The following is a 26357-nucleotide window of genomic DNA, read 5'->3' as shown; positions in this document are numbered from 1 at the left end:
ATGGAGAAGTTTCTTGTGAAATTTAACCATTCTCAAGCAAGTTCTAGTACGAATGTCAATCCTTCTAGTCTTATAGATGACCTTAATTTAGATTCACTTGAAGCCGATCCAGGAAAAAGGGTACCAATTGCTCACTATAACCTTCAAATAAAGGATGAAGTGAGGAAACATTATATTCAAAAAGGGCCTTGTCAACCAAAAATGGATTCATATCCTCCAACTGAAATTGGAAAAAGAATGCGTCAATTTTGTAAAATTTGGTTTGAAGGTCCATATTCTAAATGGTTGGAGTATAGCGTGGAGAAAGATTCTGTCTATTGTCTATGTTGTTATTTATTCAAAGATGATTTTTTCCATGGAAGTACAAGTGAGTTTTACACAAAAACGGGTTTTAGGAGTTGGAATACTGCACTTGAAAGATTCTGTAAACATGTTGGTGATGTTAATAGTATTCATGACAAATGTTTCAACAAGATGCTAGATTTGTCAAATCATCATCAATCAATTCAAGTTGTTATTGATAAGCATTCTCAAAAGTTAAAAAATGAGTATCGAATGCGTTTGGAAGCCTCAATTGATGTGTCAAGACTTCTTTTGCAATATGGATTACCTTTTCGAGGTCACGATGAAAGTGAATTTTCAATTAATCAAGGCTTCTTATTTCTAGGATTTTTGCGATGGCACGGGGACAAACATCCGGATGTTGGAAAAGTGATATTGGAAAATGCCCCACAAAATGATACGTCGACTTGTCCTATGATTCAAAAAGATATTGCCAATGCTTGTGCAAAAGAAACATTGAAAGCAATAATTGGGGACTTGAATGGAGATTACTTTGGTATATTAGTTGATGAGTCAAAAGACATCTCTCACAAAGAACAAATGGCTCTTGTTTTGCGTTTTGTTAATAAGAATGGTGAAGTAGTTGAACGATTTATCGGTCTTGTCCATGTTAGTGATACATCGGCATGTTCATTGAAGAAAACGATTTATTTTTTGCTTTCCGTTCACTCACTAAGTCCATCCAAAATACGTGGACAAGGTTATGATGGGGCTAGTAATATAAAAGGAGAGATAAATGAACTCAAAACTTTGATTATGAAAGATAGTCCATCGGCATATTACATTCATTGTTTTGCTCATCAATTGCAACTAACACTAGTGGCTATTGCTAAAAATATTTGGATGTTGAAGACTTTTTTGATCATGTTAGTAATGTGTTAAATGTTGTTGGAGGATCTTTCAAGCGTAGAGACTTACTTCGTGATCACCAAGCCAAAAAGTTAGAGCAATTATTTGAATCCGGTGAAGTTCAAAAAGGCCAAGGATTACATCAAGAACGTGGGCTTCAAAGACCAGGTGATACTCGTTGGGGATCACATTTCAAAACTTTAGATAACTTTATTGTTATTTTCTCATCTATTGTTCATGTTCTTGAAGTGATTGAACTTGAAGGGTCCACATCAAGTGATAGAAATCAAGCGGAGTATCTTTTGACAAAGATTAAAACATTTAAATTTATTTTTGTGCTTCACTTGATGTTGAAAGTGTTGGCAATGTCAAATGAGTTGAGTAAGATTTTACAAAAAAAAGATCAAGATATTGTTAATGCCGTGGAGTTTCTTAATATTACAAAGAAAAGATTGCAAGATATGAGGGAAAATGGATGGGAATCTTTGTTGGATGATGTTTCCTCATTTTGTGATGTGCATGATATCTTGATTCCCAAGTTGGATGAGTCTTATTTTCCCGGAAAGTCAAAACGTAAGTCTTCGGGTGTTAGTTATGCGCACCACTTGCGTGTTGAAGTCTTTTTTGCTGTCATTGATGTGCAACTTCAAGAACTTAATGACCGTTTTGATGTAGTGAGTAGTGATTTGCTTCTTGGGATGGGTAGCTTGAATCCGGTCAATTCTTTCTCAAATTTTGACAAAGGTAAAATCATGACTTTAGCAAAGTGTTATCCAAGTGAGTTTGATGATGGAAAAATTCGAGATTTGAGCTATCAACTCGATACTTTCATTATTCATATGCGAAGTGGTAATCCCAAGTTCTCCAACTTGCAAGGAATTCGTGATTTGGCGAAGGCATTGGTTGAAGCAAATCTTGCGGAGACTTATTCACTTGTTTATTTACTTGTAAAGTTGACTTTGATTTTACCTGTTGCTACGGCAACTGTGGAGAGAGCATTTTCGTCAATGAAGCACATAAAAAATGAAGTGCGGAATAGTATTGGTAATCAATATTTAAATGATTGTCTAGTGTGTTACATAGAGCGTGATGTGTTTATAAATGTTAGTAATGATGTCATTATCGATCGTTTTCAGAATATGAAAACTCGTCGAGGACAATTGTAAATGAATGTTGAATATTTATAATATTAGTAAATAGTAATATTATTGAAAGTTTTAAATTTGTTAACTTCATGCTTTTAGTGTGGAGTGTGGATTTGTAATATCTTATTATTTATATTTTATTGATTGCTTTATGATATATATCGAAAAGACGAATAATTTAATCAAATATAAAATTAATTTAATCGATAAGTTTATTTGGCACCCATGGACTCTAAATCCTGGATCCGCCACTGAGTGTGTTGTTGAGAAATTTCGATACAATGGCCAATATCAAATACAACTCATACATATACATTCCAGTTACAAGAATCATGTATCTGGTATATAACGATAGATACATATAGATATTCAAATAAACAACCAAAGTTACTATTTCTTATATTCATAAACTCTTACTCATATACATGTATATTCCCAGGCCCAACTTTTCATGAATAAATTATTTTTTATTTCTCTATCTCTTTCTTTTGTTTTTTCACACGATATTCCATATCCTCATTGAGAATTGAAATATGATTTTTTTTTCCAACTTAAATTGTGATATTTGATATGAAGAAATCGTTCCATGTGAGAATTATTTATACATATAAATGTTGCTCCAAAAAAATGAAATAGATCAATAGGAAAATTAAAAAGGGAGATCAAATTCTAGACCCACCCCATAACCATATAATTCTGATTTTTTTAATTATTATAATTAGAAAGGCTTGCAACCGCCTCACCTAGTAGAACTCGTAATCCGCTCCATCCTGTGCACATACTGCATCATCATCATTCTATTGATTGCTAATTTTTCAATGAAAATTCATCTAAATTATTTCAATTGATATTTGAATGACGATAAATTCAATCTAGACCATGAAGTTTAATTTTTCAAAAAGACATTATCAAGATATGAAGTGAAGATTGAGAATTCACAAATTAAAATTTGAAAGGTGTTGTTAAACCAAATAGGCGTTATCACAAAAACTTTTAAGCTTGTGTGGAAGCTAAGATTAAAATTTAAGTTCATTTGAATAAATTTGGTGTGCTTTGACTTGCTAATTTTATATTTGTATATATATTATGTATATCCATATATCTCATGTATATGATGCACATCTTATATTCATGAGTTAAATAGTAATAACTAGTTATTTTTTTAATATAATCATTTCACATGGTATATATAATCTTTTCACGAGTATGATTCTCTCTTTTTTTGTAAAATTTATAATGATGGATTTTTTTGTTACAAATATAAATTTATGAGTCAAATATTTATTTTTAAAAAATTTAAGATATGAAATCATGATTTGAAATAATTTCAAATCACATGTTCAAACGTTGAAATTACATTTTCAAACGCATGCTTAATATTAATCTAATTTTATATTATGATTTCATAACAAATATTGAAATAGGCTCTTAAAATACATGTGTAGATAAACCCATGTCATGTGCATTATTAATCAACCATTGACCCTGTGACTAGGAAATAAGGTGAGAACGGGAATAAATTGCAGAATATTACATACTCCCAAGGCTAAATTTCAAGTATGATATATAACTTAAATACTCTTTTTTTTTAATATATAAATAACTTAATACATATCTAAATCTAAAAGAATTTAACGTTCAATAATAGAATTAGGCGAATATTCACACTGAATTAGTACTATTTTAGTGAGACAAATGAAAGTCTGGTGGAAGGTTCCTTCTCACTTTCCTCCTTTGTTTTTTCAAAAAAGAAATAAAACAATTTTGACAAAATCATACTATCTTGATTTTTATTCGAACGATAGAGAAGATAAGATCCCATTAATTTATTTACATGACGTGTATATATATTATAAAATTTAATACTTCCTTCATTTCATATATAGATCATTTTATTAAAAATAATTATCACATATTAGTTGTTCACGCTACTAAATCAAGAAAATATTACATTAATTCTTGTTGAAAGTGTCCACATTTATTTATAAAATTTCTAATTTTTTAAATAGTCACTTAACTATAGAAGTAGGTCTAAAATGATCCCTTAACTATACACTTAATGGATTTAGTCATTTCACTATTTAGAAACTTATCAGCTTTGGTCCCTTAACTAACAATTACCGATTTTAGTCCCTTAACTATAAACTTACCGATTTTAGTCCTTAATATTCAAAAACTTANTCCTTTAAATATTCAAAAACTTATCAAGTTTGGTCTTTGTCCCTTTTTTAAATACAAATAACTTAGGTTTATATAACAAAAATCTTTGTGAAATTAAATCTTTAACCATTTTAAATTTGTTTCTCTATCCCGCCCTTTTTTCTTTAAACTACTCTTATGAAAAGAACAATAACGTCAACGATTCAAAATAAAATTAATGAGGGAAGAAGATATAAGTCCTAATTTTATTCAATGAGGATAAAATTAAGCATATAATTGATGTTAATGACGTGAATCCGCACTTGAATATGCTAATCACTGCGGATTTTATTTAATTTACTCAAATTTTTTTACGTAAAATAAAATGAATAGAATAATAAAATTGATCTATTTAAAATAATAAAAAAATACAAATATATCATTTTATAAATTTCAATTTTCTGAAAAATTGAACAAATTTCGTTCAATGAAATCGTTGGAGTACAAACTTTGAATTTAACGGATAATAATTTTTTTCTTTTTATAATAAAGTTTAGCATATTCAAGTCATTAGTAACAATAATATGCTTCATTTTATCCTCCGTTGAATAAAATTACGACTTATATTTTCTTTTCTCGTGAATTTTATTTTAAATCGTTGAGGTTTAGTTTGAAGAAAAAGTAGTGGAGAGAGAGAAACAATAGAAAAAATTGCTAAAAGATTTAATTTCTCGTGGCATGTATTTCATTAATATAAACCTAAGCAATTTGTATTTAAAAAAATGTACAAAGACCAAACTTGATAAGTTTTTGAATACTTAAAGGACTAACATCGGTAAGTTTATAGTTAAGAGACTAAAACTGGTAAGTGAATAGTTAAGGGACCAAAGTTGATAAGTTTTTGAATAATTAAAAGACTAAATCCGTTAAATATATAATTAAAGAATCATTTTAGACCTACTCATATAGTTAAGAGACTATTTATGTCATTTTCTGTAATTTAATATGTAACCTCGGGTAAAGTGAGTAACCCAACTGGCTTAGTTAAGCTCTATAAGTTGACTCACCATTCTTGTTTTGCTCATTCTAGGTTTCTCCTAAAACCTAAAACTTTTCAAATTTTCCGGTCTAGATTCTTTGGTAAGTTTCAGAATTCATCTTATTTTTTGTGTTTTTTAAGATAATATGAACATGATCGAGGTGCCCTATTGTTGATATCAAGTTTTNTTGCTAAAGGATTTAATTTCTCGTCGCATGAATTTCGTTAATATAAACCTAAGTTATTTGTATTTAAAAAAATGGACAAAGACCAAACCTAATAAGTTTTTGAATACTTAAAGGACTAACATCGGTAAGTTATAGTTAAAGGACTAAAACTGGTAAGTGAATAGTTAAGAGACCAAAGTTGATAAGTTTTTGAATAGTTAAAGGACTAAATCCGTTAAGTGTATAGTTAATGAACCATTTTAGATCTACTCATATAGTTAAGAGACTATTTATGTCATTTTCTCTAATTTAATATGTAACCTCGGGTAAAGTGAGTAACCCAACTGGCTAAGTTAAGCTCTATAAGTTGACTCACCATTCTTGTTTTGCTCATTCTAGGTTTCTCCTAAAACCTAAAACTTTTCAAATTTTCCGGTCTAGATTCTTTGGTAAGTTTAATAATTCATCTTATTTTTTCTGTTTTTTAAGATAATATGAACATGATCGAGGTGCCCTATTGTTGATATCAAGTTTTATTGTACAAGATTTGAGCTATGATCACTTTATTGATATTCTTGTTGTAATTTGTACTTTTCTATTTGTGGGATTTCTTCATTATTTTTTGCTGAGTTTTGGGAAAATTTGTATGAGCTGAGGAATAATGATACTGGGTTGACCTTCCTTTTTTTTTTTCTTTCTGTTTGAGGTAAAAAGGATAAAAAAGATCATCTAATTTTGTTGACCCAGGTGACGTGATAGTAGAAAGATTCAATTTTTAGGGGTAATCTGAAATTTTGGTTTCTGTAGGGTTTTGTATTTCTGCTTTGCGTATAGTTTATTGATGCGGGTAGGATGATTTTAAGATGATGATGATGATATCATTGGACTTTGTCTCTAAGGATAATGCTTGATGATTGAAGTGAGATAGTTATGTTTTTGTTACCTTTTCTTTGAATACTTGAAGAAGTTGTTTTGGTAAATACGGAGGGTCCATCGGAAACAACCTTTCTACCTGTGCAAGGCAGGGGTAGGGTAAGGTCTGCATATATACCGCCCTCCTCCATATCTAACTTGTGAGATAACACTGGGTATGTTGTTTCTGTATTTGTGTCATTGCAGATTATCTTTTTCTCGTTCAAGTTTATGTCAATTACGTCTACTAAGAGCTTCAATTTTGTCTAATAAACTTTTGATATCTCTGTCCCACATGCCCCATCCTTGGTAGGGTTCTTTGGGTGGACGTAGCATATATATGTTATCTACTTCTTTGGATTTCTTCAGCTATCTAGAAGTGGTTGGGTTGGGAAGTGGAGCTGTCTATTTCTTTGTTTTTTGTTCTCTGTAGTGTACCAGTTTTTGTGGAATTTGTGTCATGGGTCGCTATAAATTTGTTTAAAATGTTCTAACCTGAGCTTGTTGCAAGAAATTGAACATGTAAAGAGAGACAGTTGCTTAAGTTAATGTATTGTTATCCTAACTTAAGTGTTAGGTTCTTAAATGACAAAGGAGAGTGTGTACCAATGGAATATTAATTGACCTGTTGTCATGTACTATGCAGTGCCAAGCATGGGTACTGGATATGGAGCCTGTTTAGCTGCACTGTGTTTGTTGCTTTTTTTATCCCCTTTGGTGTTTTCGGTATCAAATGATGGACTGGTCAGAGTTGGAATTAAGAAGAGGAAGTTGGATCAGACCAACCAAGTTTTTGGGGGCATTGATTCTAATGGAGTGCATTCTGCAAGAAAGTACCGTCTTGGTGGAAATGTAGGAGATTCAGACACTGATATTATTGCACTAAAGAACTACTTGGATGCTCAGTACTTTGGTGAGATTAGCATTGGCTCACCACCTCAAAAGTTTACTGTCATCTTTGATACTGGAAGTTCTAATCTTTGGGTGCCCTCCGCAAAATGTCATTTTTCAGTGAGTAGCTATATACTGTTGTTAATACTGATGCAAATACATGTAGCTGTGTCTTAACGACGAAACCTTATGTTAATTTAATCTGATGCAGCTTGCTTGTTATCTCCACCCGAAATACAAGTCAGGTCACTCCAGTACCTACAAAAAGAATGGTAATAGATGCTACTCATGTGTCTAGTTTTTTTCACGTTCTCTTTACTTCAATTAGAGTCCAACCTGTGATTTTTGTTTATTTGTTGGAGTATATGTACTTTTTCGTTGATTGGGTGTGTGCTGTGAATTGTGATTTCTTTTTATTCAATGAAGGACAGACTGATAGCAACAAGTCATCTATTATTTAGTTAAATGACCTGATGAATAACAACTCCGTCACGCTGAGGTTGCAGTAAAATAATTTCACCTTTAATCTCAAAGAACAGATAAGATCAAAATGGATTATTGTAGATGGTCATCTTCATTGCATGTTTACAAAATTGATGTGCACATATTTTATTTATGATTAACTGCATGACATAGCATGCCAAATTTATTAGAAGAAGACTATTAATCTTAAATGCTTTTTTAGCATTGCTTAGGCACTACTAAAGTTAATCTGTTCCACCCTATCTTCGAAAAAATGAGAGGAGCTTGACAGTCACAATAAACCATGAAAGCTGATGATTGAGTGCCTTCCATGTCTGCAGTGGTGAACATGTCCTCCTTTTATGGTAATATGTGTCAAATGATGAAAAACCATTAAATATTGCGAAAAAGTCAAGATGCTTGCCATGTGACATGCCCTGATATGGTTAAATACAGAATATCAATGTTATATAGGCGGAAGGTAGTCTATTAGGACAAAGCTCTGTCATTGTTGAGATCTATAGACAGAATAAGAAGCCCTGCCTAGTTTGCCATTTATTCTTGTGAAATTTTCCTGCACATGGAAATAGTTTGCCAAATATCAACCAATTCATTCTTGATGCAGGGACATCTGCTGCAATCCACTATGGAACTGGATCTATTTCTGGATATTTTAGCAATGACAATGTCAAAGTTGGCGATCTTGTTGTCAAAGATCAAGTAATTATTGAATTGAAGTGTTTTGGATAGGCTCTGTCAGTTTCTTTCTTAACTTTTTTTTTTTTTTTTTGGGGAATAGGACTTTATTGAGGCAACTCGAGAACCAGGCATCACCTTTTTGGCAGCCAAATTTGATGGTATTCTTGGACTTGGATTTCAAGAGATATCTGTAGGGAAAGCTGTCCCTGTCTGGTATGCTATCCATATTTATATGTTGAAAAATTAGTATAGTTTCAAGGTGATTTCCTTGGATTTCAATAATGAATTTTGTAGATTTCTTACTAGTGTGTTTGATTTCATGGAATTTACTTCTTTTAATCTGTTATGTTCTTCTAAATTATTTTCTTGCTTGAATCAACAAGTCTTGAGACACCTATAATTTTCTTAGGTATAATATGGTAAATCAAGGTCTTGTAAAACAATCTGTCTTCTCATTCTGGTTCAATCGGAATGCTGAAGAGGAGGAAGGAGGTGAACTTGTTTTCGGTGGAGTTGATCCCAAACATTTCAAGGGTGAACATACATATGTTCCTGTTACTCACAAAGGCTACTGGCAGGTGGATTTTCTATTAAAATTCTAAAATTGAATCTGCACCTATGCTGTATACTTTTGTGTTTGGACTGATTAAAGTATGTCGTATTTTCAGTTTGATATGGGTGACGTGCTTGTCGATGGTGAAACAACTGGTATTATTTTTTGATATATTGTTTGTGATGTTGCATGTGAAAATTAATGATTCTGAATTTTCAAGCTATTTTTCTTCATGTAGCTTGTGAAGCTAATTTTCTTTTTTTTTCCCCCAGGATTTTGTTCTGGTGGTTGTTCAGCAATTGCAGACTCTGGAACATCCTTATTGGCAGGACCAACAGTATGTATCTTGCTTGACAGCAATACAATCAATAAGAGCCAGAACCACAATTATATATATATATTGTCTTCTCATCAAATTTTGAGCAGATAACACTTACACAGAACTGCAACATTTTGTTGATAAGCAAACTGCAAACTTTTAGTTATTCATGGATTTTCTTTTAAAAACTGAACTTGCAGATTTTGTTGTGCATAAACCTGTCTTAATATTTTCTTCGTTTTCTGACTGCTTCTATTAGAATTGTCAATGACTAGTAATCTTTCCTCGAATTTCTGTTTTTTGAAAGAAATATTTCTCAAATTTCTTTGGACTTTCCCCAAAAGGTGGTCGAACGAGTAACAGAGTTGAACATTACAAATAAGGAATGGTTTTTTACATCTAATATAATCCTAGAATGTCTGATTGGCAAGCACTTCTTCACCAGATGAAGAATTCCAGAGGTTAGGGGACTTGTGACCTGATCACGGACATTAAGTTTTTGGACATTTATGTAGATCTCATTATTCATAACAATGGAATAGGTGTTTTGGGGTCATGTGACTTCTTATTCAGCTGCTACTCCATGATGTTCAGTTTAATCATTGAGTTCTTGATGCATGTTTGTTTCTTGCTTATGGTAATAAAGTCTCACCAACAACATGCATCAGAATTAACTAATTTTCTTCATTCATATATTCTTTTTTCAGACCATTATTACTCAAATTAATCATGCTATTGGAGCGTCAGGAGTGGTCAGCCAGGAGTGCAAGTCAGTAGTCAGTGAATATGGAAAAACTATACTGGATCTACTCGAATCAAAGGTATGACATCTGCTAAGTATCTTTCCTATAATCATTCTAGAGAATTTATTTGGCACTATTTGCACCCAAACAGTGTTATACACACAGGATTTTGCACATATAGTGGAGCCTATTGCCACTGATTTGGCTTGTGCAACGGTTTAGATCTGGGGATGTGGGGTTCTAACGCTACTTATGTCTCAAACTGCTATTTTACTTTGTATTATTTTCAAGCTTTGTTGACTTATTACATATAAGCACACACACATTGAAAATTATGGATGAGCACACACACATTGAAAATTATGGATGAGCACACATCACATTGAAAATTATGGATGACACCTCTTGCTACAAGGTGTCTCCTCCACTGCATTTGAGTGTCTTCACCGACACCTTACTGTGTCAAGGTACTAATTATGAGCAGCTTACTGCATTTGATATTAGAATCTGAGTCTGGTTTTCCCGCCTATGCTTACAGGCAGCGCCTCAGCAGATCTGCTCCCAAATCGGTTTATGCTCCAGAGATGGTGGACGAGATGTTAGGTGAGGTTAAATATATCTGCATGTTCAACATTTTGCATTTGAAATGATTATAATTAGAGAAACGATTAAATATACACATGCCATAAGACTGGTATCTCATCAGTGTTATCAATCATCTTACTCTAGTGATTACCGTTAGCGAAAAAATGAACAATTTATTGTCGCATGAAGTTGCTGCAGGTTCTACTTGCTGTTTATTTGAACACATTCATCATTTTTATTGCTGTATGTCTAGAGTCTGGACCAATTATTAATGTTTAATTCTATATGCAGCATGATTATTGAGAGTGTGGTGGACAAACACAATGAGGCTTCGAATGGCGTGCATGATGAGATGTGCAGGGTTTGTGAGATGGCTGTGGTGTGGATGCAAAACCAGATAAGGCGAAATGAAACTGCAGATAGAATCTTTGACTATATGAATAAGGTGAGGTAGATTTTATACATAATGTAAAGTGAATGTCAGTTAATTGAGATCTCAAGGTTTATTCAAATCTCAACTGCAGCTTTGCGACCGATTGCCCAGTCCAATGGGAGAATCTGCAGTTAATTGCAACAGCCTTGCTTCCATGCCTAATGTTTCCTTTACCGTTGGTGATAAAACATTTGAGCTGACGCCGCAGCAGGTAATTTTTATCTGATCTACTGATGTACTTCGTCTCATTTAAGATATTGCTTCAGAGAACACGTGTCGAATAGGCAAATCCATATCCAGCCAATTCTTTTCAAGAAAAAAGGGGCATTCTAGACTACCTTGTTTTGTCTATTTTTTAACCAAGTGATGCTTTTTGGAGATTGATTTAACAATTTAACACTAGAATGAAGGATCTTTACTGTCTTTGTTTTCCCCAAAACAGGTCCCGAAATAGTAGTCTTCGAAAAATATATAGCATGAACCAATCACATTGGCAAAATGCAAATATGCTGATATCTATAGTACTTGACACTATTTTTTGTGGTTGTTACTGTACAGTATGTCCTTAAAGTTGGTGAGGCTCCTATTACGCAGTGCATAAGTGGATTCACAGCATTAGATGTGCCGCCTCCTCGTGGACCCCTTTGGTATGCCCCTCTACTTTTTGTTCTGCACTCCCACTATTCACTAGTATGTTTTATTGAGGCCACAATAATGAGCTTCTATGAATCACCTCAATGAAAATTATTACTCCCTCCAGTCCAGATTTTGTGACTTTATTTTGCTTTCAGTATGACCTCTTTCCAATTTGGAAATAATTTAACTTAAATTTCCCATCTTATCCTTCGATGACAAGCTTGTCTAGCCACACAAATGTTATGACAATGTTTAATACCACAAGTTTCAAATGTTGTTTAGCAACACAAATGTTATACCATGTTTAACATTATGAGTCTCAGAATTCTCTTTCTTAAACACCATGCACAGTCAAATAGATTCACATAAATTAGAAGTGTTCTTTATATGTAGGTTTCATAAACCAAAAAACATAGAAAACTATCAATTTATTTGATGTTATTTATTCTGATAGTGAATTGACCTTAACTTGTTTCGACATATTCTGAGAACTAAATATCCATTTTGTCGATAGTTGTATGTTCAGATTTCACTGTAACATTTGTACAAGTACTCTTCTTTTGAAGTTCTGCTTTGCAAAGTCTTTCTAAATTATTCAATGCTAAGCTTCTATGTAATATTCAAACATGAAACTGAGCAAGAGAAATCCGCTCAAGGGCAATCCATGCATCCCTTACACTTCGTGTTGTTTGTTGAGCGTGCACTAGAAATTTGACTATAATTTATATGACGTTATTCATTTGTTACAGGATCTTGGGAGATGTTTTCATGGGTCGCTACCACACAGTGTTTGACTCCGAGAAAATGAGAGTTGGGTTCGCGGAAGCAGCTTAAATGCCTCTTTTTATTTCTGTGTTATGCCCTCTAAGTATCACGTTGTCTTTTGAACGAGAAAATTATCTGCGCGTGTAAATAAATAACTGATGCTTGAATCTGTTTGCTGGTTTTTTTTAAACAGCTACTGTGTAATGACAGATTAATTGCTCGTCTTTCGTAATTTCTGGCTAATTTGTAATGCTAATTATGCAACGGTTTGTTTTATGCCACAGCAAAATTACTCATCTTTTAAGGACTATATATTCATGAAAGAACATGTCTATTTTGAAAAGTTATTGTATGCGAGGTAAAATTTTTAATTCATACTTTATGTTAATATTAATCTAATCAAGTAATTTAATCATAACCGTTAAAAAGTAAAATATTACTAGTAGTCACTAATAATTGATAGAGCCAAGATTAAAATAGAAATAAAAGTTGGTTAACTTTCACTTCACTACTTAAAGAGCTAGATTATTTTGTTTGTTGAGTGAAAATTGCAGTTTTGGTGAAATTAGTTGCAACTTCTTTCACTTGTCGTTGAAAAGGCATTATATAAAGTTCTAAACTTCTTCTTCAAACCAACTCCATTTGTTTGACGTCGACTTTCATTACCTTCACGAGGTAGGAATAAGGTTACATATATGTCATCTTTTTCAGACTTTACTTATAAAATTACGCTAAATATATTATTGATTTATTTGTTCAAAGTTGAAAAAGAAAACCTTATTTTACGAAACCTCAAAAGGTTTATACTTTTTATTATTGGAAAAAAAGTTACTCCACCACCATTTGCAAAATGTGACTAATGGAACAAAAGGATAAAGAAACAATGTTAAAATTAAAGATGATGACCTTCCGTGTGCAAAGATATTTTCAAATGATTGTTTCCAAAACCATAAAATCTTTTCTATAAATGATAGTTTAACAATATAGTTAATTAATATATTGCTTTTTTTGGAGAAGTTTTTTACATTTGAAAAACAGAAAGTAAATAAATATTCAAACTCTAAAAAAACCTTAAGAGTCCTCTATACATAATAAGCAAAAGGAAAAAAGAAACAACCTACTCATTAATCCCCCCAAATTAGTCCAAATTTGATCATTAAACAAGTGTTTGCGCACGAAATTAAAATATACTTCTAATTGAAAATTTCTTAAATAATGGGTCAGGTCAACGTCAAGGACCAAATTATTATGAACGGAGAAAGTACTCCCTCCGTCCACAATTGTTTGTCAAGGTAAGGTCATGCACACCCCTCAAGGAAAATTTAATACAAGGTGTAATTTGACTAATATAACCCTACTATACCAAGAATATCAAAAGTCTATACAACTTTTCAATTGAGCTATACTATCATTAAGGGCATAATTGAAAAAAAATGATTAATTATTTCTTGATTGTTTAAATTGACAATTAATCTTGGATATTTATTTTTAGTATACCTGCCAAGCAATTGTAGACGGAGGGAGTAATACTCTCTCTCAAAAAAATAAACACTCTTTCTCTTATTAACAACTCTTTAATTAAGACCATAAAATTAATGGTGTCTAAACAATGGTGTCTTAAATTTTAAAATCTCTTTATCATCTTAAATTTTGTACCAATTCAAAATAGATCAAACAAATTGAAATAGAGCGATAAGTATTCCTTCATCCTTAATTAGAGATCTCGGATTGTATGGAGTGATAAGTATTCCTTCATCCTTAATTAGAGATTCTGGAGTCTACAGAGTTTCCTTTGATAGAAAACGCCTTACCCCCAATATAAAATTTTCCGACATAAATTCAAATTTGATCGAGTTCCAATATGAATATCCAACATTAGATCGAAAAAAACCAAAGAAAACCTCACGTGTGTACTGCTGAGACTTACTAGCTGTCCCACCACAGAGACAGACAGATTCTTGCTAATTCCAAACTTATAGGAATACGTAAAGTTCACCACAGTCTGCCCAATAACTCTATTACACTTGGCATCAGCTTTAATATAACATCAATTTCTTTCTCCATTTGGGTAACTTTATAAAACGTGAACAGCTAAGATAATTTAACTTCTTATATTTCTCAACTGGATAATAGTATTCTCTCCGTTTTAAATTATTTATCTAGTTTTAATTGATATGAAATATAAAACTAAAGAAAAATTTTAATTTTTAAATTAAGGATATGTAAAATCAGAAATGTATCAAAATTTTCTTTAATCTTTATAGTCTTAACTCTTAAATATGTTATATGAAATATTAAAAATTAAAAGTTGTCAATTTTTTTTTTCTTAAATGGACTAAAAGAGAAAGTAAAACAAATTGAATCGAAAAAAATAATAGTAGTTGACACCTTTCAGTATTTGCGGTTGGTAAATGGCAAGTGCCATGGGAATCAAGTGATGGGTGTTATCGGTTCAAGTTTGAACGGATAAATGATTTGCTTATTCATTTATCTACCCATTTTAAGTTGTCGATTTTTCACCTTATCTATACGGCTCAAATTGATTTATGAAATATCTTGTTAAAAACTTTTTAAAATTAATTTATTTTAGGGGTGATATAATGATATATATGTAGTCTAATATATTAGTTTTGTTTCATAGTCAAACAAATTGCTATGAGAAGTAAAAAATTAAATAGAGAAATTTGAATTTGGTACAAGTTAAATGAATGAGCTATGATCTCTTATTTAACTCATCTTAGATTTAACACATCTCAATCCAAATAATTTTAATAATATATTTTAATCCATTCAAATTTATCCCACCCCGCCATCTAAGTTGGATGTCACTTAGATGAAAATTTTAGAGCCAATAGGTGATCCATAATTTCAAAACTTGAAAAGTGTAAAGTGGTAAGAGTTTAATTTCATTTCTTATTAAAAAGGACCAAGAAACGGTCACTTGAAATCATGTCCACATACATGTTTATTGCGTCTTTCTCCGTCTACTTTTTTATCTTAGGTTTTATCTCCTTTTCTTTTCTAATGTATAAATTCCTTAAACCACTAAATTTTTAAAGTTTATTTCAATCTTCTTTTATCTGTAGTAGTCACTATCTTCAAGTGATCATTATCCTTATTTTCTTACTGATTGCAAAGATTTCAGCATTATTTCATAAATATTCTACGCAAAATAAAACCATTATAATATGAAACTCAATATTGTTACTTAGCTTATACGGTCATGTGGTGTTAAGGATTAGAAAAAGGAAAAAATATATAATTAGATATACTTTATTATCATACATATTATTATCAAAATATTACATATGTTATCACTAATTAAGAGTTTCTTAGGTGACGAGATGGAGTTGCTCGGACGGTAAGCACCCCTCACTTCCAACCCGAAGGTTGCGAGTTCGAGTCACCAAGGGAGCAAAAGGGGTGGGAGCTCCTAGGGAGGATAAGAAAAAAATAAAGTTTCTTAGGTGTGTATATATATATTCTACCAGATACACAAAAATAGGGAGAGAGGCGAGCGAGATTGGTTTGTAGCCCAGATACATGTGAATCACACTAGATACATGTATTTGTATGTGAATCACACTAGATATTAGATATATGTATTTGTATGTATGATACATGTATTTGTATATATCTGAAGCGATTTCCATGTATTGGTTTGTAGCCCAGATACATGCGAATCACACTAGATACATGTATTTGTATGTGAATCACACTAGATATATGTAAGCGATTCCCATGTATTTAGAATATCAAATACATGAGAGAGTGACAAGCGAGATGGAGAGAGGCCAGGGAGGTGAGAAAAATTTATTATATATCTCAGATACATACAGATCGACATTGTAAAATATAGTGTATTTAATTAATTAGTTCCTAAACTAGTGAGATTTATATAAAGACGCCTAAAAAAATTGTTACGCTTATGAATAAAAAGTAAATTTCATATTATCCAACTCTAGATTGATGGATCTGTACACTGTTAAATAGTACAAAATTTACAGCAAGAGACATCGATCTGAGTTATTCATTGCTCCTTCTAACTGTGATCCATCTGTGATCATCATTCCATCTCCAATTCAATTCCCTTGAATTCGAACCCAATTCTCTTACCCTTTGCACAGCAGAGCTAACTGTTTGTAATATCGTAGTTTCTGATTCCTCTACTGAATTCCATATGTCTTGATCAAGAATGCTTGTTGGCGAGCTTGTAACAAAATCTTGAATTGCCGTAGAATTCGACTCAAGAAATGGATGTTTTAGGAGTTGTTTAGCTGACCATCTTTCTTTTGCATCTCTTATCAAGCATTTGCTTAAGAAATCCCTTGCTTGTAAAGAGAGGAATTTAGGAATTTCAGGAGATTGCCCAGAAAATGCAATNGTAGAATTCAACTCAAGAAATGGATGTTTGAGGAGTTGTTTAGCTGTCCATCTTTCTTTTGCATCTCTTATCAAGCATTTGTTTAAGAAATCCCTTGCTTGTAAAGAGAGGAATTTAGGAATTTCAGGGGATTGCCCAGAAAATGCAATTTTGTAAAGCAATGAAGCTGCGTTTGTCACATTAGTCCATGGCGATCCACCAGTGGCCATTTCAATAATTGTACATCCCAATCCCCAAATATCTGCTGAACACCCATGTTCTTCCCCACGCGCCACCTCCGGTGCCATGAACATCGGCGTTCCTCCAATTAATTTAGCATCACCGCCCCTGTCTGCCTGATCAATCCACCTGGCACAACCAAAATCGGCAATTTTGGCACCCGTTTTACCTAACAAAATGTTTTGCCCCTTTATGTCACAGTGTGCTATGCCCCTTGAATGTACGTACTCTAGTCCTTGAACAATTTGCTTCGTATAATACCCAATCAACGGCTCGTTAATCCGACCACCCTGTTTCCCATTTTCATCGATAAGTGTACCGTCCGGCATATACTCCATCATAAGATTAAACATGAGTTTGTCCTTCTCTTTTGTAACATCATACCCCTTGTAGCTAACTATATAAGGGGAGCTCAATTCGGACAAAGTTTTCTGCTCCTTTTGCAATAACTGTGACTTGGATAGCTCCACTGACTTAACAGCAAAAACTTCACCTGAGAATCGTGATTTGGCGGCCCAGACGGCAGCAGTGGAGCCGTGGCCTATTATATGCCCTCTGGTCCAATCCATTTATGAATAAGAAGAAGATTGGTAGAAAGTGTAAGAATATTAGAAAATGCTCTGTTTTTGGTTTGTTTTGGAGCTACAATGGAGGAATATATTATGTTATGTATATATATATAATAATAAGGTGTAATTTCTACAAATTCCAAATTAGTTGGGTAGAGCTTAGGTGGCCACTTTTTTTTTCCTTTACTCCATAGAGTTTGAAAATTGATTTAACGGGATTTACAACGTGGCTAAATGGTTATGGCCATGCGGCAGCTTCAGTAAACCGAAGGTTAGTGGTGAAGCCAGAAATTTTGTTACAAATATCTAATATTCAATATGTGTATGTATGAAAAATAAATTTTGATCAAAATATTTCGTACAATATTTCATATATAATAATATATATAAAATATGGTGAATGTCGAGAAATTCCAAATTAGTTGGGTAGAGCTTAGGTGGCCTCTTGTTTTCCTTTTACTCCATAGAGTTTGAAAATTGGTTTAACGGGATTTACAACGTGGCCAAATGGTTATGGCTATACGATAGCTTGCGTAAACTGGAGTGGCGAAGTCAGAAATTTTGTTAAGAATATTCAATATTCATATATATATATATGAAAAATAATTTTTGACCAAAATATTTATATTCTATATATATAATATAATTTTTCGACGACTGATGTCCTATTAGCCTAAACTAAGTACCATTACGTGGCCAATTTTGTTCTCGCCACGTGGCAAAACATTGCAGTTTAAAGAAGTACATATCAATTCAATGTATTTAATCTTTCAATCTATATTGATTGAGACAAGTTGGATGGTGGTAGATTGGGTTATTGTGTAACCACTTCTGAAGATTAACCGATAAATGAGTATCTTTTCATGAGAGTTTTGGTTAAAGAATCAATAAAACTTTTTAGCGAGTTAATATTCCAATTTTTGGTTGGCATTGAATTTGTTAATACATGCTTATCCATCAAATTTAAAATAATAATTAAATTTCAAGAACAGGACAAGCATAAAGTCAATTGAAAAAATTTGGCAAATTATAGTATTGGGAAGTCTTTAAGGACTTAAGGCAAATAAACAAGAAGTGGAAGATTACAATCAAAGATATCTTTTTTAGAATCATGAGGATATGTAATCTTTCAAAATAAACAAAGAGTTAAATTTTTTAAAAATGGTTAATTGTCAAGTGTCAACTAAGTGAAATGAAGACGAGAAAGGTAATTGAGGATGCAAAACCATAAATAATTATATGTTTATACCAAATCAATTCTAACTTATTATCATGATTAAGTGATTTAATAAAACAAAGATTTGCATTCATTAATCATCGTTACATGAGAGATCAGATTCCATCTTGATTTGGTTTATGAAATGCCCCAATTCCATATCAAGATCACAATCGTTATTATCTTCACTAGCATCAAGATTGTTATTATAAGAGGAAGAGCCAACTTGGGGCTAGGGGGTTCATCCCAACCCCCTTCAACATAATATTATACTATTTATACATAGTTAAAATTATTTTTATAATGTATATATAGTATATGTCGAATTCTCTTCGACTGTAATACGTATGTTTATTTCTTTCTATGTTAAACCTTCTTAGTGAAAATCTTAACTTCGTCACTGCTCATTATCATCAATGTGGTCAAGACTATTTCAAAACGCAAGATCATCCCCTTCTAGAAGTAATATGATATATTGCTTTTTCGTGATGCTAAAGTAAGAATCATATATACGTTGAGAGGTTATTTAAACCATTCCATAACACTGTGACAAAAAGTTGGCCTTTTAGTAAGTGGTTCGTAGCTTCTACATCAAGTGTATGAAAATTTAATTCAATGTGGCAAAGTGTGTTTAGTGAAAAGTGCATCAATCATACCTTCAATTTTCCACAAGTTTCTTATTAGATACCAACTTCTTAACTATTTAAAATGTGTCTTGAACAACTTCTTTTTCTTTTCAACTGTTTATTCTTTTAGTTTTCTTTTACCTTTTATAAGAGACGTAGCATCTATATATTTATATTCCATGAAATGGCTTGTGCACATGGTGTGCGTATTATTTAAGACACACAATATCAATACCAATGTATTATTTATCTACATAGTAGATAAATAAAGAATATTCAACAAATAGTCATGATATAGACCATTGTGACTAAACTTGTCACATATTCATAATTTGAATAATCACTAATTGTGCTTTCATGAGAATTGCCGATTGACTATAGATTTTAAATTTTTATCTTCAAATATATATTTGTTTAGCCATAAATTTTTGGATGAGATTTTAAACATATGTCCTCAAAAAGTTTTCAAGTTTCAAAAACTTATTGAGAGAAATTTAACTTTTAGTCACAAAAGTTCTTTTTTTTTCAAGTATAATGTACTCCTCCCTCTCCCTTTTTACTAGTTCAATTTTGATAAATCAAGAATAAATAATATTTTTTACACATTATACCATCAATTTCTTTAGAGAGTTAATGTTTTTGAAAAAGATAGAACTTCTTTTCTTTAATGAGTAAGTTGATTTTGTTATTCTATCAATTAATTGGGATAGAATAGTAAACTCACTATGTCAATTATTATTATCCTAATAGGTGTGCAAAGTAAGAAATGAAAAAATAAATAGAGACAAAAGGAATATGTCTAAATACAATTTTAAATTCAAAAACATCGCGACTTTAAAAACTCAATATTTTTTTAATTTCAAAATCTACAACTAAACAGGAGCTAATTAGTGACAAAATAGGTATAGTTTAGTTTTAAAGTAAAAGCAAGAAAAAAAAAGATTTTTCTCATCCCTTGGTCCTCATGCGGTATGACGCAGTACTAGTTTTAAAAATTAGCATCTAAATCTAACAATTAATTATAGACTAGATTACAAATCAACTACCACTAATTAATTACTAATTATTTAATTAATGGTACTCCATTTGCCATGCCATGCTGTCCCATTTATGGAGGCGTGGCTTGTGAGTTAGCTAATGATCATGCGGGGTTGGTTTAAAAATGTAAAATACCAATTTAAATAACAGTTACATGAATATTTGGACAAAAATGGGAAGAAAAAGTACCATACAGTATGCTGTTTACGGGGAGGTGCTATGATGGTGTTAGTTTTTAGGGTGTCCAGTTCAATATCTTTTGTCGAAAAATTATACTATATATATAATTCAAATTTTACTTTATATTAATATATTAATTAGTTTGAACACCCTTACAAACAATAGATTCTAATGATGCAGTGGCAATGCGTTGCACAAAACATACAAAGTACCCGGGTTTGAATATGTGAGTCCGTGCATTTTATTTTTTAATTGTAGCTTACTTAAAATCCGTAAGATATTTAAAATGTACAACTTTGATATGAAGTGAGCAGTAGCTCGATGACAATTGAGAATAGAAGTATGCAGGCACGCAAGAACCATAAATTTTGAAGTTGAAATTTAAAAATTTGAGTTCTTGAAATTGTGTTTAGATATGCATTTTACGTACTTTTTTTTTGAAATTTTGTGAAGGGAATTCCTAAAAATCCAGAAGTTGGTCTGAACTAGTTTTGAAAACTTGAAGATTAGATTTTTAAAATCAAATCTAATTTTATGATCAAACAAATAAGTTTTTTTTTTTTTTAATATTTGATCAAAATCTATGCTCAACCACGAGTTAATTTGATTCTTTTGAGGAGAAGGATATTACTTTGATTCCGAACTGTTTGAAATATCTGGATGACAGATGGGCTAGTTATGTTAAACCTCATGAGTCACGTGTGACTTTAGCTTTCAGACAAATTTAAATTTAAACTTGTCGTGTGGTACTGCTCAAAATTACAGATTCATGTATTTTATTTATTATTTATATTAGTTGTAAAACAAATGAAATTTGCTAGCTGAGCTGTCTCATTACAAACAGTTTATGTAAAGTTCACTTGCCATGAATTTGAATATACTCCCTTTCTTCAGAAGCAGAAGCATGATATTATGTCACGTAGGATATATATGTCTATTTATTCAGCTGGCTATTGGTTGGAGATAATAGAAAATCTTTTGAATATTAATTCTTGGTTAATGGATCTGTACACTGAATATTACTGTAACTATTTAGAACAGAGCAAAAATTTACAGCAAGATCATTGTTCTATGAGTTATTCAGTATTGCTACTTCTAACTGTGATCCACATCTGATCATCATTCCATCTCCAATTCAATTCTCCTGAATTTGAACTCAAATCTCTTAATCTTTGCAGAGGAGAAGTAACTTCTTGTAAAACTGTAGAATCCATGTTTTCTGATTCCGCTACTGAATTCCATATGTCTTGATCAAGAATGCTTGTTGGCGACCTCGTCACAAAATTTTGATTTGTTGAAGTAGAATTCATATTTAATTCTTCAAGAAATGGATGTTTGAGGAGCTCTTTAGCTGTCCATCTTTCTCTTGGATCTCTTATCAAGCATTTGCTTAAGAAATCCCTTGCTTGTAAAGAGAGAAATTTTGGGATTTCAGGGGATTGCCCAGAAAATGCAATTTTGTAAAGTAATGAAGCTGAGTTTGTCACATTAGTCCATGGTGATCCACCAGTGGCCATTTCAATAATTGTACATCCCAATCCCCAAATATCTGCTGGACACCCTTGTTCTTCCCCACGCGCCACCTCTGGTGCCATGAACATCGGCGTTCCTCCAATTCCACCGTCCCTGTTCGCCGGATCAACCCACCTGGAACAACCAAAATCTGCGATTTTGGCACCGGTTTTACTTAACAAAATGTTTTGCCCCTTAATGTCACAGTGTGCTATGCCCCTTGAATGTAAGTACTCTAATCCTTGTACAATTTGCTTCGTATAATACCCGATCAACGGTTCGTTAACCCAACCATCCTGTTTTCGAATTTCATCAGAAAGTGTGCCGTCCGGCATATACTCCATCATAAGATTAAACATGAGTTTGTCCTTCTCTTTTGTAACATCGTACCCCTTGTAGCTAACTATATAAGGGGAGCTCAATTGGGACAGAATTTTCTGCTCCTTTTGTAATAACTGTGACTGGGATAGCTCCACTGACTTAACAGCAAAAACTTCACCTGAGAAACGTGATTTGGCGGCCCAGACGGCAGCAGAGGAGCCGTGGCCTATGGTTTGTCCTCTGATCCAATCCATTTAGGAAGAAAAGAAGAAGAAGAAAGTGTAAGAAGAGTGTTCTGTTTTTAGTTTCTTTTGGAGCAGCAACTAAGAAGTACATATATATATATACACTTTTTGTCACAAATTCAAATTTAATTGCAATTTAATATGAGTATCGGAAACAAAAAAAAAAATAGTGCTATATAATAAGATGGAATTTCTAGAAATCCCAAATTAGTTGGGTAGAGCTTAGGTGGCCACTTTTTTTTTTCCTTTACTCCATAGTGTTTGAAAATTGATTTAAGAGGATTTACAACGTGGCTAAATGGTTATGGCCATGCGGCAGATTGAGTAGGCTTAAGAGCTACAATTACTTGCCCAATTGGATTTGTCTGCACGTGGCAATACATTGCATTTTAAATTTTAAAGTAGTACATATCAATTTGATAAGTTGGATTGGGTTGTTTTATAGGTGTTAATAAATGAGTATCTTTTCAAGAGAGTTGGTTGAAGAACCAACAAAAACTTTCTACTGACTTCTTCAGAACATTCCACTTTTTGATAGGTTTCAATTCATTGACATTTGTTGCATGTTTATCCACCAATATTTTATAATAATATTTAAATTCATAGAACTTGACAAGCATGAAGTCAATCGAATTTTTTTTGGCAAAATTATAGAATTGGGAAGTCTAAGACTAAGGGTAAAAAACAAGAAGTGGAAGATTATATTAAGTATAATTTACATAAATCTCATAGTGTTAAGAGTTAATTATATTATTTTTCTACTATTTTTTCAAATTACCATAATCCCTTAAAATTTATGGATTTCAGATACATCATTGAACTTTCTAATACATTAGCAGACATCCAAATATATGGGAGGGGTGTATCTGAAAGGGGAGGGATGTATCAAAGAGGGGATATGACATCCAGATACATAGGAGAGGAAAGTATTAGAGAGGGGAGGAATATATCCGAAAGAGGAGGGATGTATTAGAGAGGGGAGAGATATGATGTATCCGAGAGGGAGGTAGGAATGTATCAACAAGAAGGGAGTGATGTATCTGAGAGGGAATTTTTGAATTTTTTTAGAAGGTATAGGAATTTTTTAGAAATTATGATAAAATAAGATGTGTATTTAGGTCATTTTCCTTATATAAACTACATATGTCAAGGTTTACAATCAAAGACGTGTCTTTTTGTAGTCTATAAGAATATTTAACGTTTGAAAAACAGATAGAGATAAATATCAAAGGGTTAAATGTTCCTTCTATTCTAAAATATTTATTATTTTTTGCCTTTCAAAAATAAAATATTATTAACATTCATGAGAAATTCTTTTTTTCATCATGGAAGGAAGAATCATAATTCATATACACGTTGAGAAGCTTTAATCCATTAAAATAACAGTAACAAAAAGTTAGCTTCACAATCAAGGGTATGAAAATCTTTCAATGTGGCAAAAGTGTGTTTTTCTCAATCATACCTTCAATTTTTCCACAAGTTTCCATTTGATGTTGACTTCTCAACTATTACTGGTTACTTACTTATTTAAAATAATGTGCGTATATTATAAACGGCACACACAATTTCAACGTATCTATATATTACTCCATAATAATAGTAATAATAATCCCTTTATTACTTGAATACTCCACGAAATGTCACGCGTATTTGGTGTGCATATTATAATAGGCACAAGCAGTTTCAGACTTTCAGTACATATACATAAAAAAAATAAATTCTTTGATTTATATACTTAGTATGTAGTTTTTTTTTATGTATATAATAAAATTTTTCGATGAAAGTATTCAAAAAGGTCAATTGACGGTCTTTCATGATTTTAGTGATGGTGCTTCGGAGAGTACATGTATTGACAAAGCGCACTAATTGATATATTATTAATTGTAAATTGAGTTGCAAAGTGTATTTAATTAGAAGACATAATAGTGATTTGACTTTAAGAGAAGTTAAAAGAACAAAAATGGGATAAAGTGTGTGAAAGAAGTTGCAACAAATTTCACCAAATGGAAATGGATTTGACTCTTTGAATATTAACATTTAGGTGGGGCAGTAGAAAATTAAAAGCCAAAATCAAAATATTTTGAAAAATAGCATTTAAATCTACCAAATCAAGCAGATATTAGAATATATATATTATTTTCTCCGATTTAATTTATTTATCTTACTTTTCTTTTTATTCCATTTTAAAAAAGAATATATCCTTTTTTTTGTACACTGTTTTAACTCTAATTTTCCATGTGTCATATTTAAGACTCTAAGATTAAAGGATATATTGATACATTTGACTTATTTTTACTTTAAAATCATATGATTAAAAACTTTATTTTATTTTTTAAAATTTTGTGTCAAATTAAAATCAGATAAATAAACTGAAACTGTGGGAGTAATTCAACAACCATTCATTGCCATACCATGCTTTCCCATCAAGGCGTGGCATGTGAGTTAGATAATGATTATGAGATAGTTAAGCTCAAGTCACGTGGCTCTTTACTTAACACAAATTTAAGCACTTTAATTTGAATTGGTTAGTCTCCTTAATTATTTTCTTGATGAGGAAAGTTGGTTGAAAAAGAAATCATTCATCGAGTGACAGGTATTTAACATATGACATAATTAATTCTCCAATTTTTGGATCTAAAGTGTGCGATGTCTAGGGATGGCAATTTCAGCCCATATTAATGAAATGAGTTCATTTTATTCATATTTAATAACTTGAATTACTCATATTTTAATGGACAAATTACATACATCTCATAGTTTTAATGTGAAATTACAATCCATCCCTAATAAGTTTCTAATTACATTAACCCCTTAAAATTTTTTTAAAAAATGAATACAATAATTGAAGCTTGGATGCATTAATATGTAGCTCGAATACATTAAATATTGTCTTAGATACATTAATATGTAGCTCGGAAACATTAAAAACTAGCTCGGATACATAATATGTAGCTCAAATACATTAAATACTGGCTCGGATACATTAATATGCAGCTCGGATCGGATACATTAAAGAAATAAGGAATTTTGGAGATTTTTAAAAGTAATAGGGGATAATGGAAATAAGTGAAACAAAAGGTATGTATTTCGGTAATTTGTCCTATTTTAATTGGTTAAATATGGGCTTCAAGCTATTTTAAGAGTCTCTACAAATATGGTCAAAATGGATTAAATATAGGTATCCATATTGACTCATAATAGATCACTTAGTTTTTACTTCCGCTCGAAATTCTTAATTGTGCTAAAAAATAAAAAAATTAATATTAATTTTCAAATTTAATTGATTTTTTTTTTTTGTTTTTGTTTTTGGAAAACAAAAAAAAATTTAGGGGTAGGTTGGTGGAAGGGGGAGCCCTGGGTGGTGGGGG

At 31.8% G+C, this 26357-nt stretch overlaps 4 protein-coding genes across 5 annotated transcripts; 2 read left to right on the top strand and 2 right to left on the bottom strand.

The window, feature by feature from the left end:
* Positions 1 to 2357, top strand: LOC125877237 (uncharacterized). The gene is made up of 2 exons (XM_049558582.1): positions 1 to 1057; positions 1195 to 2357. Exons 1-2 carry the CDS (start codon positions 1 to 3, stop codon positions 2355 to 2357), a joined length of 2220 nt encoding a protein of 739 aa, XP_049414539.1.
* Positions 2358 to 5508: 3151 nt separating this feature from the next.
* On the top strand, positions 5509 to 12911 carry LOC125875752 (cyprosin-like). Of its 2 annotated transcripts, none has more exons than XM_049556783.1 (14): positions 5509 to 5615; positions 7240 to 7604; positions 7696 to 7756; positions 8572 to 8666; positions 8746 to 8858; positions 9055 to 9223; positions 9314 to 9353; positions 9471 to 9535; positions 10225 to 10338; positions 10799 to 10863; positions 11137 to 11290; positions 11370 to 11489; positions 11837 to 11925; positions 12664 to 12911. In XM_049556783.1, exons 2-14 carry the CDS (start codon positions 7248 to 7250, stop codon positions 12746 to 12748), a joined length of 1527 nt encoding a protein of 508 aa, XP_049412740.1. In that variant the 5' UTR covers positions 5509 to 5615; positions 7240 to 7247; the 3' UTR covers positions 12749 to 12911. The 2 variants fall into 2 exon arrangements, with proteins under 2 accessions (XP_049412740.1, XP_049412739.1); XM_049556782.1 differs by lacking the exon at positions 5509 to 5615 and adding an exon at positions 5994 to 6130.
* A 3794-nt stretch (positions 12912 to 16705) lies between these two features.
* LOC125877236 (mitogen-activated protein kinase kinase kinase 17-like) lies at positions 16706 to 17851 on the bottom strand. Its single transcript, XM_049558581.1, has 2 exons — positions 17060 to 17851; positions 16706 to 16924 (listed from the first exon to the last, which is right to left on the bottom strand). The coding sequence occupies exons 1-2, from the start codon at positions 17849 to 17851 to the stop codon at positions 16706 to 16708; spliced, it is 1011 nt and encodes a 336-aa protein (XP_049414538.1).
* Positions 17852 to 21971: 4120 nt separating this feature from the next.
* On the bottom strand, positions 21972 to 23016 carry LOC125876552 (mitogen-activated protein kinase kinase kinase 17-like). The gene has a single exon (XM_049557762.1). It carries the CDS (start codon positions 22996 to 22998, stop codon positions 21988 to 21990), a length of 1011 nt encoding a protein of 336 aa, XP_049413719.1. The 5' UTR covers positions 22999 to 23016; the 3' UTR covers positions 21972 to 21987.
* Positions 23017 to 26357: the final 3341 nt, after the last annotated feature.

The sequence above is a fragment of the Solanum stenotomum genome, chromosome 9, assembly GCF_019186545.1.
Source record: "Solanum stenotomum isolate F172 chromosome 9, ASM1918654v1, whole genome shotgun sequence".
In the NCBI taxonomy this organism is placed as follows: Eukaryota; Viridiplantae; Streptophyta; class Magnoliopsida; order Solanales; family Solanaceae; genus Solanum; species Solanum stenotomum.
The sequence above is the reverse complement of the archived record's forward strand: the minus strand, read 5'-3'. Positions and strand labels throughout refer to the sequence as shown.